Consider the following 14,591-nt stretch of genomic DNA (forward strand, 5'->3'; position numbering starts at 1 on the left):
GTATGATAGTGGGTGTCTCCTGTGTTGGCAGTCTCATCCCACTGGCGGGGCTTTAATCTCAGTGCAGCGCCCAAATTGCCAATTAGCCTTCTCTTTTCAGTAGGCATGATAGCCACACCCATCTACCCCCACACCCTGTTTTGAGGCAGAAGTGCCAGCTCATTGTGCCACGAGGGTATGCCCTAGGGTCTTTCCTGGACCCTCCCAGCCCCAACTCTTGGCCCACTGCTGCCATACAGGTGAGATCCTAGTCTGACTGCTGCACCCGGGCTGGGCTATCCTCCTTCATTTGCCATCAATGTTGACTGCCTCATTCTTGCTTCAAGTGTTTGCCGTCATCCTATTACCACCACACTGTTGGCCCTTTTGGCACTCGTCAGTAAGCTTGACTCCTTCCATCCCTGCCACTTTCTTGAGTCCTTATTCTACCACTTTTAACAGTCCGCCCTGCTGTTCCCTGTGTCTTGACTAAAAGGTAATATTTAGTCTCTCAATCCAAAGCTTCTGGAATATCCCCATGCACATTCCCATAAAAACTCAACAATTTAACAAATTCTCGTAAAATTATTTTAATATTATTACAACATCATCAGAAGGGTGTGTCTGGGCCATTCAGATCAAGAAGCTGCTATATGACCCTGATTCAGGAACGGTGGAGAGTGGAAGCATGTTTGATGATCTTCCTGTCGTGATCACGCTCCCCCAGCATCCATAATCTGTATCCCCAGAAATGTCTATTGAGTTTCGTTTTCCACTCCACCTCTTGGCTCCTTTCAGTAGCAGTCTTCACTGCCCTTTAATATTCTGGAAATTCACTGGTGTGTGCAGCTGCCACTGGACTGCACCACAAAGCGCTTGGTGTGGGCTTTATGAAACAATGTAGATCCTATCTGGAAGCTTGAAAAATTCCAAGGCATGACGTATAGGTCTGAGTCCCTACAGAACGAGACCCCTCCATGGTAAGTTGAAAGGGCTACAATTTGTGGATTATTGTCTGGAATAAAGACAGCATAACACCCTCAATGGATCAGTTCAGAATGCAGGAGTGTCATCCCCACTCTCCTTGCCCTGGAGTGTGCATTGTCCCCACCAGCAATTTCGGGGAGTACAATTTTACACGTCTACCATCATCATAAAAACACCTCTTGGCGGTAAACAAATAACTTGACATGTGTCCCATTTGGCTTCCGCTGGCAACGGCCAAGGCAATACACCGAAAATGGCCGCCAGTGTCCTTGGTTGCCTACAGTGAATAAGACTGCTTCCTATTGGCTACATATGTGCCTTATTTGGACTTGGCGCTTCTTTCTTTGGTTTCTTCCACCTCATCGTCCATGTCCATCTCGGTGATCACGGAGTAGCAGAGTATCTGAACGTAGCGGGTTATGCAAGCTAGAGAGAAGGAGATAGGAATTAATTTAGATTCACTTTACGGATATTAACAAAGTTTCTAAATGCAGCGGGTTATGCACGCCACAATGGAGTGAGTTATGCAAGCTAAACAGGAGACCAGGATTAATTTAGATCCACTTTATAAAATTATTATCTCAGATTTTGAAATAAAAATATCTCTGTCCTCAAGCCTCGGAAAATGGCTGCCCTGCCATGAGTTTCCTGTTGAAGAAGTATGTGGTGTGGTGAGTTGGAATGGATGTGGGACTCTGAAGGAAGAGATGAGTGGCATGCAATAATGGAGAAGCCCCAGAATGATTGAACATAGAAACTGCATTCTCCCCTGCCCCAGGAAAACAGGTACCTCACATGGCATTTGATGGTAAAGATGGCCTTCACTTCTTCACCCTACTGCCTAACACCTTGAAGCATCCCCAACAGTACCCTTGAAGGAGTTTCTACTCACCAAAGGCATTTAGTATCCACATAGGTTTTTTGCTGTCTGGTATGTAGACGGCCAAGAAGTAGACAGGCACTCCCGAAAGAGCAATGCCAATCCCAATGAGGGAATTGATGGTGTCACTGTACAGGGGCACAGCTACCAGGAACAGAGTGCAGAGGCAGAAGATCACTGGGAACACCAGGCTGAGCTGTGAGGAGAGAGATGAGAAGCTGTGAATGTATAGCCCCTCTTTCCCTAAATCGCGAGAACGAGTCCATAGTGATGAAACCGTGCCACGGCCCCCACTCTTTGTAGGTAACCTCAAAATCAGAACAATGCCTGACCATTTGGCATTCTCTCCTATTGGATGCTAGACTGCTGCCCAGAACTCCCAGTACTTTTGAATGGGGACAATTCAGACAAAAAAATTGAAAAATAGTTCTGTTTACAATGTGGGTAATGTCAAGTTGTAAAATGTGTAAATGGGCTCTATTCTCCACTCATCGCAAATTATTAACAAGAGCCTAGTTGCTTGTAATCTTGGGCGCCACAAGCATCAAGAAGCTCCGGGTGGCTTCATTCCCTCTTTCCAGCAAGGTAGAAGCCACAAAACTAGACTTTTGAATAACTACAAATAGAAAATGCAGTCTTACAGGTTCTAGCTAACATCTTGCAAGAAAAATGTTAAGCAGAGGAAGTTTAAAAACATACGCTTTAGGTAGACTACTCATTATTGTGGCATCATTGCCCTGCATGTGTTTGGTCCCATACACCTCCAACAGTCGTACTCAGCCCATTTTGATAAATATCTAGTTCCATGTTTTTCAAATTATTTAGTTGCTCTAGTTTGATGTAGCATCCCTTTTGAGAGGGAATAGTGACAAATCTAGGGGCTACCGGGTGCTGTTTGCTGGCAGCCGCACTACAACGACAATAATACTATGACAAATACTTGCTCGAAAGCAGTGCTTAATTTGTGATAGAAAGATTGCAGGTGCCCGAAGCTCTGCTCAGAAACCCGCGGCTGGTGCAATTAAATGTCTGCACGTGCAATACCAAAGCATAAGTTTTAAAACCACCTCTTGTCTCTTTAATCCCCAACCAGACACTCCCTGCGCCTTTATCAGACTCCCTTAGGCTCCTGCTTCGCCTTTTGTGATGTTTTTTCTGTCTGTCCAGTTTGTGTTTTTTTCCCTTTATTAATGTGTGATGCTGAAAAATAGACGGTAGTGCCCAAAAATAAGTGCCGGAGGCTTTTTGGAAGCACAAACTAGCATTTTAGTCATTGAAATGCATTGGCATTCAGGAATAAGTTTGAGGCTGACCACCGTAAGCAGTCAAATTTTAATTAAACATTTCATTAAGATGTTTTATCTGGCCAGCATTTTACACGTGTACTCAATTTCCTCCTAGGACCTTCCAAATCATTCAATGCATTTCAATGGTAAGTCAAGAAAAGTCCAACATGTTAGTCTCAAAGTGTTATGTTGTGGGGCTAGGACCCACATGACTATTAAATACACAGACACTAGTATGTGGTACAAGAAACTGGCCCCAAGCTTGAGCGCTCTGACCCTTCATTAACAGGCGCTCTTCACTTGGGAAACTGGTGTTGGATGGGTGTGGGAGTAAAATTCAGCCCTCAGGGAGTGGCTGAATGAAACACTAGTATGTGTCCTCATTACTCTCAAATGTTATTGAAAAAAAAACAACACAAAACAATCCAACCTGTGGAAATAAAACAATATTAAACTGGATGCCACATAATCCATCAGGCATAAAGTCAAATCAACGGGACAGAGGAGAGCATGTGGGCCGATGACAACAAACGAAACCAGGATATCTCTGCTTGCATTCATATTTTAAACTCCGAGGTTTGGGACACAAACAACGGTTTGGAGACGTCAGAGGCACTCTGGCAGCATACCAAGTGAAACGGTGTCCTTAGTATTAAGTTGGTCCATTCCACTGATGTTGAGGATGATGTGTGGTAGGGTTCAATAGTTCAGAAACGGTGCATCAGGAGCGTGGCCGGAGCCCAATGCAAATTGTAACAATAGTGTTGCTTGATCCACTGAAGACCGCTTTGACGTGCTGTGACCGCTGGAGCCTCCCTTACATGGCCTGGCTACATCCTGGAATCTGTCGGTGGGACAAAGTCGAGTCCATCTCCCGCGACTGGGAGAGGCCCCTTAGTTGGGTTGCCACTGAACTACTTGTGGGCTGCTCTGGGGCTGTGTGTGTGCCGACACCTGCTAGACTGCCTTCGAACCACTACCTAGTCACTCGTGCAACCTCAAGGGTAGATGTGTCCTAGTCAGGATCTGCTCTTGCTACTGTGATTAGGATGCAAGCCAGGTGAGGTGGTAGTTCCTGGTTCTTCAGATTGTCACTGGTGCTTCTTGTCAGTTGGTATGGCAGTGGTGCCAGAATCCAGTCTGGTTACTTGATGATGCATTGGTGGTAGTGATGAAACACCCGAGCTGGGCTGGCATGATGGGATTGCAACCGTGTGGTGAACATGAACAACAGGTGGTGACGACTTGCCTTGGTGGTTGCAGGCTTTCTTTCTTTAGTCGTCGACCCCCATGAGTAATGGTGGGTAGGTGTTTCCATTCTTCCTTTGGGGAGGCATTTGCATCCTTGTGCCATGATGTTTTTGCGTTGCTGACCCATCAGTGACTGTGTCTGGACGGATACGCTAGGGAGCTTGGGGCAGAGACTCTTTGTGCATGCATGCGGCTTACTCTCGGGTCTCCTGTGCTGTCACCAGGTTGTCCTCTTTTCACCTCAGCAGCTTGCTGCTCGTGCCTCTGGGTGCGCTTTGTCAGCACCCTGATTCTTGAGCGTGCCTTTTAGGTCTGGCCTCCCACGATTTTTCCTCCTGAACTTGATTGGTCGTCTGGTTCCTAGTGTAAATCAGGAGGTCACACTTACATCTCTTCTTCTGAGTGCAGCAGCATGCACCACCTTCGGAGACGGCCAATGGGACCTCTCTGTGTTCAACAGTCTCTGTACCATGCAGGTGAGACTACCAGTCGCTTGAGACAGATGGCGATGGGCTTAGAGTGAGAATTTTACAGCCACATAGCTTGGTGTCTTTGCTGTTGCTGTTCTTCTCTGGAATGTGCGGTTGTGAGCAGGAATGCCATTTGTCTCAAACAGCTTGCTCTTGGTAACTGACGGTCGCACTGAGAAGCGTGGGATAGAGACGCAGTTTGTGCTTGCAGGTGGCTTACCTTTTGTTCTCTTTTTCAGCTGTCTTTCGGGACGTCATACCACTTTGTTGGCTGGCTTGTGTCTGCGGGGCACTCTCCGGTATAGGCACACGCCCTCAGTCTCTTCACCTTGTGAACTTATGTTCTTGCTCATCTGTGGTCGTCTGGTGTTTGAGTGTGACCGGTTTAGTCACCCACTTCTCTTTCTTCCTCGGTTCGTGCTTGTGATGTGGCATCCTGCCACACGTCTTATGTGTTCTCTTCATCTTGTGCGAGGTGGCATCGAGTCATATTTTGTCACTTCTCCTCAATGGGTCCTCCTGCCAGCTCCATTGCGTTTGTTGGACTGCGCATCTTCTCCCATCTTGGACCACTCGCAGTTCCAGTCCTGTCTGTAGGACTGGGCCTCTTCTCGCATGTTCGTAAGCCATTTCATGGACGGCAGTGGAGGTAGATGTGCTTTGATGGAAGCAGTCTACAACCTTTTCTATATGTTTCTTCTCCTTGATAAGGTATTCCGGGTGAAACTCAGGATCTCTGTAGGAGGTGAGGGTCTCCTTTCTTTTGCAGTGTTGGCAACTTGCCACTAGTGGACATGCAACTCTCCTCATGCCTGTAATGTGCTGATGCACGACAGTCTTAAGGCAGTGTTGGGGGCACTCCCTGAGTAGTCTCTGGCCCACTGCGGGGCTGTTCTAGTGCAGTTAGGGTGTAGGGGATCCCCTTCCTGCATTCAGACCACGCTAGGCCTTTCCTCCTTTTTTGCCTCAAGGGAGCGCGGGTGATGCTGGGCATGTGTGTGATGGGGCAGATGGCAGGCAGCTCCTTAATTGTCTCGTGGTGAGGGGAGCAGTGCCAGTCTTCCGCCTCATGGCACCAGCGACAGCATCTTTCAGGCAGGCAACCAGGATCTTTCTGTAGCTGGCATTGTCTCTTTTGACAAGTCCTCAGCTCGCCCCCTGTACTCCTACAAGGGAGTAGTGCTGGTGCCTTGAGATTACGCCATCGTGGTACTGGGTCCTGCCTGAGTGCAGGCGTGCTTGGCAGGGTTGGTCACTTTGTGTGACATGTGCAATGACGGGCCAACCGTGACCATTCTGTGCTAGGGGTGGCTGGCTGGGCAGTGGTGAGGCTAGTGGACAGTCTCTCTGTGGGCTGGGGCAGCCTCGCTAACACTGCAGGGCGGTGCTGCTCTTCACAGGCACTGCCTTGGTTTCACTACGGTGGCTGGACTTCCCTTGGCCACTTATGGCTTAACAGCCTTCGCCGGGATCCTGGCAGCTTTCTTAGCTGGGGTCACCTTTCAGCTTCCTGGGACTCTTTGCTGAGGTCTATCTCCCCTCCAAACCAACAGGCAGACAACAGGGAGTGCGAGGGACAGTGTATTAGAACACAATGGCGTTACCTTCATGAACTCTTTGTAGGCAGCAGGGCGGCTCAACTTTGTTTTTGGAAAAGCAGTTTATGTAACTGGGCCCCTCGAGTCACTTACTCATTTATTGGGCTGGTGCTGAGAAGCTGAGCAACAAGCTACCGCTAGGTGGTGCTGCACAATTAATTGCAATAGAAGCCTTCATCGTTCTGCGGGTTGTGCGTCTCTAGCAGACACTGCAGGTTGTGGTGGGGCATTCAATGTTGGTGCTTTCTTCCATGCTGGTGGGGCAGGGAGGCTTTGCCCTCGACCACAAATGTAAACCAAGTCAGGGCACTTTAAAAAGTCACTACTTGGGTGCAGTATAGCAAAGCGGCCACTAGGTGGTGCCGCTTTCCTGAGACTGTGGTTCATGCGGGTGCTATGCAGGAACGCACTGGAGGCTGGAGATGCATGTGTGGGGGCCATGCGATGATAGGGAAGCTCGTCCCTACTTAAAGCTAGTCTTGGCCAGGCCTGCCACACACAACTTTCTCAGGCAGTGCAACTGCATTAACTGGGGGGGGGGGCCACGGCAGCCTCCCTAGTGGTGTGGGATGTGCTTTTCCTCACAGGGTCTTTTCACAGTAGCTGGGGGGTGGGGGGCTGGAATTGATGTTGGATGCTGGTGAATGGCATTCGCTATTTATTGGGGCTTGCGAAGTGGCCTTGGTTGGGTTCTACATAATTGCTTCACCTTTCAATGGGAGGGCGCTGTTCTCCTCACCAGTTCTGATTGATACAGCAGGATCACTGGGTGGCACCAACTACTGTGATTTATTCTTTACCCTACATAAGTCATATTCATAGGCTGGGCAGAGTTTGTGTAGTTTTACTCCGCTGAAGTCCGCAAACTGCCAGAAAAACTCCGCCGTACTCCGAAGAGTTCTGCAGTGGCAAAGTATGTTAAGTCACGCTGCTCGCCTGATTTTTAGCCCCGGAGTTTGTCCCGTGCTTTAAAATCAGCACGAATGGCACTATGCTTTCTGCCGCTTGAGTAGACATTCTATTCGAGCAGCAGCTTCCTCAATGCGAATGGCAGATTTCTCAACGTGAGCGATCACGACCTGCCTTCACCAGCCGCAATGAGAAATCTTGCCGGGATGAGGTCTAGCGCGTGATTTTTTTCTTGCAAGTGCTCGACAACTTGCTGATGGTGGCCCGGTTGAGAGAAAAAAACTTGGCTTAGTGTCATTGTGTGGAGTTTTTTGGAACACTGCGCAGAGCGAAGAGGGGAAAAAACTCTGCGAACTCCACGGGCGGAGCGGAATTCTTCACCCACTAATATTCATTATGAACTCCTGGCAATAGTTTTGGTCCTCGACCCCACAAAAACTTCTGACATGCCTGGGAAAATTGATGGCGTAAAGCACTGCCATTTGGGGTGGGTGCTCTTGTGGTATCTCAGGGACGGTGTACCTTGCCAAAGGTATAACAACTGCTGGTCCTGGTTAGGGATAGCTTATTCCAATTAGCTAACTAAGGCTGATGTGCTTATTTGGGATATACTGCATTTAATTTTCATCCCACTTAAAGCACCTTTACCTATAATGGTAAATAAAGAAAATGTTGGTTGCAGCAGTGCAGTCAACCTACTTTCAGAAAAATATGGTTGTAGAAATTATAGACGGATTTGCGTTACAAATTTCCCTCTAACCCTAGAATGCTCGTTATTTTTCTGTGGTAGAGTCCTTTGGTTTTTTTTTCTTGTAGTTTCTTAATGTAAGTAAATATTATGCTGAAAGTTGTACCGAATTTTCAATAATTGGAAGTGTAAGTGCCACCTGTCGTTTTTTGGCCGCCTAATAGGGAATCGTTTTGGGTTTAATATATTCACTATCCACAAGATGGCAATGTTGCATAAGAAACATTCTGTTTTACTTTGAGAAACAAGTAAAAGTTTTCCCTACTTAGTTGTGCCAAATAATAGAGTAGCTGAATGGTTCTAGAAAAGAAGACAAATAACTGCAGATCCCTAAAATGCTGTAACTCACCTGCACTGTTCCACAGCCCCTAGAGATTGTCTCTCTCGCAGTCAACTTTCAACAATTTCCCCAACCCTGCTCCAACACAAAGCATTTGCCTGAGATTCTTTTGACCCTCACACTAAGAAGCTTCTCGTGATTCTGTAACCGGTCTTTCCATCCTCACCAGCCCTAATATTCGAAGACCCTGCGCCTAGAAACTCCGTAGAATTCTATAAACCCACCTCCAGTGTTTGCAGTTCCAATAGTTGTTCTTAATTTTCCTTCCAAGCTCACTTCTTATATAGGTTTTGTAGAGCATCTTCTCTTCTCACAATCGAAATCATGAGATTCTCTAAGGACTCCTTACACGCTCACACAAGCTTTCTGGGAGTCTGCAGCTCACATGATGAGCTCAGTCAGAAGCTCCCTGAGACACCCACTCAGTTCGGCGACTTGTAGTGATGTGTGTCAATTAATGGAAAAACGAAAACTGAGAAACCACATAGGAGGAAACCAAATCACAGAAAAACTATTTTAAGGAAGCAACATTTTAAGAAAATAACAATTAATCAAAACTTAAAAGAAACATTTTAAGGGAAAGATAATTATAAGGAAAAATCACAAAAAAAATTAAATGTGGGTAGAGTTTAGGTAGAGTTTAGGGGTAGTGACAGTTTTTGGGGTTCAAGAATAGGGAACATTTTAGGGATGATGAGAGATTGTTGGGAGCCAGGCATGGATGGTGGTCAGGCATAGCAAGGGGTTCTTATGTTTCAGGGATAGTTGAAGTGTAGGGGTATGAGGTATGAGGGTTTTTTAGGAATCAGGAATGGGTGGAGTTTAGGGGTGGTAAGAGGGATTTACGGTTCATGGATGTGTGGAGTTTAGGGGGTGGTGAGTGGTTTTTAGGACTCAGAGAAGGGTGGACTTTAGGACTGGCAAGGCTTTCAACGTTCAGTGATGGATAGAGTTTAGAGGTTGAAAAGGGTTTGGGGGGGTCAGGAATGAGTGGACTTCTATGGATGATGAAAGGTTTTAGGTATCAAGGATGGGTGGAGTTTATGGGCAGAAAGTTTTAAGGTTCAGGAATGGGTGAAGTTTAGGTTAATCCTGTGTTTATAGGGTTTTAGGATTGGTGGAATTTAATAGTTAGGGGTTGCAAGGGTTCAGGGATGGGTGGGGTTTAGGCGTAGAAAGTGGTTTTAGGGTTCCAGAATGAGTGGAGTTTAGGGGTAGAATGTGCTTTTAGGGGTAAGGGAAGGGTGGAGTTTGGAAAGGTGAGAGGATTTTAGGGTTAAGGGATGGGCAGAATTTAGACATGGTTAGGTGTTTTTATGGGGCAGGTTCAATGGTTATATTTGTTGCCTGGGGGTCAGGCATAGATGGCGTTTAAGGGTGGTGAGGGGGTCAACAAATTAAAACCATTTGAAGTAATTGTTTAACAATGTAACAGATGTATAGCTGAAGTAATGTTACTTGAAGTAAAGTGCTGAGATAGATACTTCTGGCAAACGTGTTTCTGAAAGTGAGACCTGCAACCATTGCATACAAATAAACACGGAAACTAAAAAAGAAATACATTCTGTGAATTGGTTTCTATGAAATTGTGAATGTTATTTATCCTGCAAGTTTCCATTGAACACTTCAGGTAAAATGGTTTCTCAGAAATGACATTCCATTAAATAGTTGTTCTCTGAAATCACATACAACCTATTTTTAGGTCTAGATTACCAGACAGCGTTAGCTGTCAGATTTAAATAGGACAATTGTGGGCTTACCAAGAATTTACAGAGGGCTTTTAGTTTAGCTTTTAGCATTCCCATTTAATGGTTTTCTTTGTCCCTCTCGTGTGTGTTCCTCCCCTTGAGGATATCCTCTGTACTAGTCTTTGGCATGGCTGACTTGTTTTCTTCCACTACTCACCTTTAGGGAACTGCTTTTTTTATTTTTTTGTTTGAGCACAATGAGAGTATGTTTTCTTTAGCTCTCTCCTTTGAGCCCTTTCCTCTCACTATATTCCGTGTTGCTGTCTTCGTAGTATGCTTCGCTCTCACTGCCTAACACATACTCCTCTCTGAACTGTGTTGGTCAGCCTGTGTGCTTCCCTGTACAAGTCCTGTGTTCCCATCTCTCTCGTGGTGTATGTCCCCGGTTTATTTTTAATTTAAAACTCCCCCAGCACACTCCCCTTTGTTTCTCTCACCCCGGTTCTTTTTAAGAATATATTTTAATGTTATGGTTTTTTTGAAGGCAAGCAAATTGCTGCAAGCCCTGCGCACTTTAATTTTTTTGTATTGAGCAATCTAAGTGGCACCCACCATCTTCCATCAATCAAAAATTAAAGAAAATGGTGTCTGCATCATTCTGTATGCATGATCCGAACGTGCATTTCCTATGGAATTGCGTGACCACGAACAGCGGGCTTATCACATCTTTTTTTCCAAGGTGAAATAGCATTGACGAAAAGCATTGTGCTGTGCGGCATCACCAAAAACATCGGCAAAAGAAAAGACCTATTGGCCTTTCCTATGCTTGTGATTGGTTTTTGACTTGTGCTTGCAATGTGGAAAATAAATTCCCTAACTTTGCCTCCTTAGTTATCTGCGACCTAACCTCGTCTCCCGGCCGCTTCCAAGGTTCTCTGATTCCACCGCATGTTCTCAGAAGCCCCATAAATTTTCAGCGCACACCTTTGCTTGCTCAGCAGATCCTTCAACCTCTAGTCCCGCTCGCCTTTTGTGGCTCCCTGAGATTCTCAAATGCTGTGTATCACAACCAACAACTTTGAGATCCTGCTTCGTGCACAGCAGCCCCCCGTGAGTCCCTCACTCTGCCCCCAGCTCATTATCCGCAGTTGTCTAACCCTGGCCCTAAGCTCAGCAGATCCTTGAAATACTAATATTTACAAATTGTGCTTTCAGATAGTGCTCTGTTCCACACCATTAGTCACCCAATGCCTTGTTTCGTGAGTCAAGAAATCATTAATTATTTGTTGCTTCTTCAGGGCCTCCTCATAAATACCAAGATGGTAACTTATCTACAGAACGATTTCCAGAAGTAGCTATAGCCACTATAATCGGATCATTACTTCACAGCTGCAAGGGCACGATATCCCCTGGCGAGCTGGTGCTTGTATAATATCAGATTAGCTGTTAATAGTTTCTTGAGTTACAAAACAAGTTGGCTGACAAATTTTGAGATACCCATACCATACCTTGTTTCTGAATGAAGTTCATCAACTTTTTAAACTTTGAGCACAACGTGAATCTTTTCATCTTTAATTTGTCGAACACAACCACCTGTCTTCTAAAAGTAAAAATGTTTAGTGTCGGAGGGGTAGACACTTTGTTCTGAGGTCTTTGGAAGATCAACGTAGCCTCTTTCCTTCATCTTTCTCTTGGATTTGTGTTCAAGTGCTTTTGTATAATTATTCAAAAACTGGCCATTGGTATAAGAAACTATCCAGCAGGATGGCTCAGTGAGTTAAATGCTCCATGGTTTGCAGGTCACAAGCGTGAGCCCTAGCAAGGCCAGCTGAGTCTTCTATCCATACGATGTTGCAAAACTTTATTTCATTACATTGCAGAATAGTATCACCTGTCATTTACATCACTTAGAAAGTGAGTTAGTAAAATGGAATTTAACTACTTTGGTATGTGATAGTAAGTGTGTACTGCTGCCGAAATCAATGACTCATTGTATCGACGTCAAAGCGATGAACATTTGAGACCGCTCCGCAAAGATTTTAGTGTTGGTCTGCTGGGCACATAATCCATTCTAGGAACATGTAAACTGCAGGTTCCACAAGGATCTCTTGAAAATGCTGAAACCTGCTGCACAATATTAATAGGCTGTGAACATGAGATCTAGAGGGTAAACGCAGTGCTTCGCAGCAGGCATATTAACCATCTCCGATATTGTATGATCACTCTAACCTGTAACCAGCAAATTACAAACACATCTCAATAGAAACTGCTCGCCACCTTAGCTCTGTTGCTAGTATTATGACAAAAGCTGCTGGACGTGCACAAATCTCTGCAGCAGGTGCATGAACGCCCAAGCTCCTCTAACCAGTAGATACACTTTGCAGGGACATCAAGCTAGTAAGATACTTTGGTGGTCAATTTTCCTGTTTTGGTGATCTGAAGGTTACAGGTTTGTCTTTCTTTTGTTAACCTAGCCGTTGGGTTTTCTAGGGTGAATAAAATAAGCATCACGTGGGTAACGCAAGGAATCCCGTCCCCGCCCAGCATTATGCCAGCATTGCAAGTTCGCATCAATGCCAGAACTTTCAACTGACCTCATGTAAAAGATTGTCAGTCCCTGTTTTTGCTTTGCCTGCTTGTACTCCTTTTGCATTTGAAATGGGAGATGCAATTCGCAGAGTGCAAAGCAAAATAGAAATGGATAAACTACACATGTCCGACACAGGGCAACATGTGGATACTGTGCCAGAGAAAGCCAGCAGGACCATGCACAGACCCACCCAAATCTCCCCGAGAAAGTATAAATAGCGCTCCGTACTCCTTAACCGTGTACAGTAATCCTAAAACGCTCCCGGCTAATAAAATCTGTTCTACAATTTTGTACGAAAACTAGAACTCTAAAGGCCACCCACATCATAAATCTGCCTGAAGTGAGAAGCTTGCCACTCTTAGCCTGCATTTTATGTCCACAACTGTCTTTTTTTGTTTTAGTTGCCTGGCTAAGTGGAGTCCCCCTTCTATCTCAGATCCTATCTCAGTTTGAAAGTCTAATCACCCCCTATTCTCTACGGTAGTGGTTTTTTTTTGTGCTGGTGCAGTTTTGAATTTCAGTAGCACTGTTAATCATTGTTCTCAACTCAGATACTTATTTTATAAACCCTAGTGGATTAAAGTGTGATTGCCAGATACTCAATATTAAATCACAGAGCTATTTTACCACCTGTATCTGCTGGCCAAGTGCATCCGCTGTTGAGACAATGTGATGGTTGAAGTGCCTGTTGGAGAGATCTATGTGTATTTAGCATGTTTCATTTTCTAATATTCGGAACATTGCTCAGGTGGTTAATGTACTTGCTGTAGAGCCCTGTGTAACGTGCTGATCACAGGTCGAAGCTTCGTGAAGCATGTTCGGGAGAGTGCACCTGGCGCAGATCCTCTACATGTAACTTGGAGGTTAGAGGTTCAAATCTTAGTGGGCTCCATGTGGTCATGTGTTTGTTACAGTGATTCTGGCATAAGCTGCAGTTAACAAGTGGTTTATATGCCCTCTGCAAACATCTGCAAGTAGCCTACAAGACATAGGTTTAAGTCTTTTGAGCGATAATTTAAACTTTCATTTGTTTGACCACAATACAATGAGTACCAATGAATTGCATAGTAATTACACATTTCATTAAGTGGCAGAAATCGATTCACTTTGCATTATTTGCATTATAAATGGTCATTATTAGTAGAATTATGAACCCACACCTACGTAGATTCATCACGTATAATAAGATTTGAATGGACCGGGTAATTTCCTTGCCTGTTTTGTAAAAGTTACAACTAATGGTGCAGCAATTTTCCGCTGTCCTTCAAAGATTTTTTCCATCAAAAATACATGTTTTGAAAATATTAGACTCTATGTCTGAAAGATTGAACAATCTCACATTTGGCATATGTCTTATCCAGGTTGCTAAATGATGCTGCAGGCTGTGTTTCTTTTCTCTGACATGCCACAGCCTGGTGTGGGCGTGTGTGTTTTCTCTTCTCAGTCACACCTACGTCCAGCCAGGACACAACTCTGACAATGCAGTGCAGCATCTTCTCCAACTGCACCTACATACGGGTTCACCACGCTCCCTTTTCTTTTGCAAACCATGGATTTGTTTTCCAGTGGAAGCGCCTACATCATTGATGAACTCCCAATCCTGACTGAAAGCCGCACTAGGAACTGAAAACTACTTGACCTAAATTAGCAAAGCGAGCACAGTCCCTAGAGTCAAAGTATTGTGGGTAAATCTAATCCAACTTCAGACTTTCTGCAGTATCCTGAAATTCCATAACCATGCCTCATATTCTACAGCTCTTAAGCCACACCTCCTTTGCTGACCAGCTCTCTTGTGTGTTTCGACTACAGCCTACGCTCAGCAGCTCCTGGAGCGCCTTCTACTCCTTCAGTGCACATGAGCTCCT

At 45.2% G+C, this 14,591-nt stretch overlaps 1 protein-coding gene across 2 annotated transcripts in view; it reads right to left on the reverse strand.

The window, feature by feature from the left end:
• Positions 1-553: 553 nt before the first annotated feature.
• The window catches only part of SLC7A7 (solute carrier family 7 member 7), a 188,460-nt gene continuing 174,422 nt past the window's right edge, over positions 554-14,591 (reverse strand). For both annotated transcript variants that reach the window (XM_086923651.1, XM_086923650.1), the window contains exons 9-10: positions 1,859-2,042; positions 554-1,392 (exon numbers count right to left, since the gene is read on the reverse strand). In XM_086923651.1, coding sequence (XP_086779777.1) covers positions 1,286-1,392; positions 1,859-2,042 — 291 coding nt within the window. In that variant the 3' untranslated portion in view covers positions 554-1,285. The remainder of the gene's footprint in view (positions 1,393-1,858; positions 2,043-14,591) is intronic.

Source organism: Lissotriton vulgaris, chromosome 5 (genome assembly GCF_964263255.1).
Source record: "Lissotriton vulgaris chromosome 5, aLisVul1.2, whole genome shotgun sequence".
NCBI lineage: Eukaryota > Metazoa > Chordata > Amphibia > Caudata > Salamandridae > Lissotriton > Lissotriton vulgaris.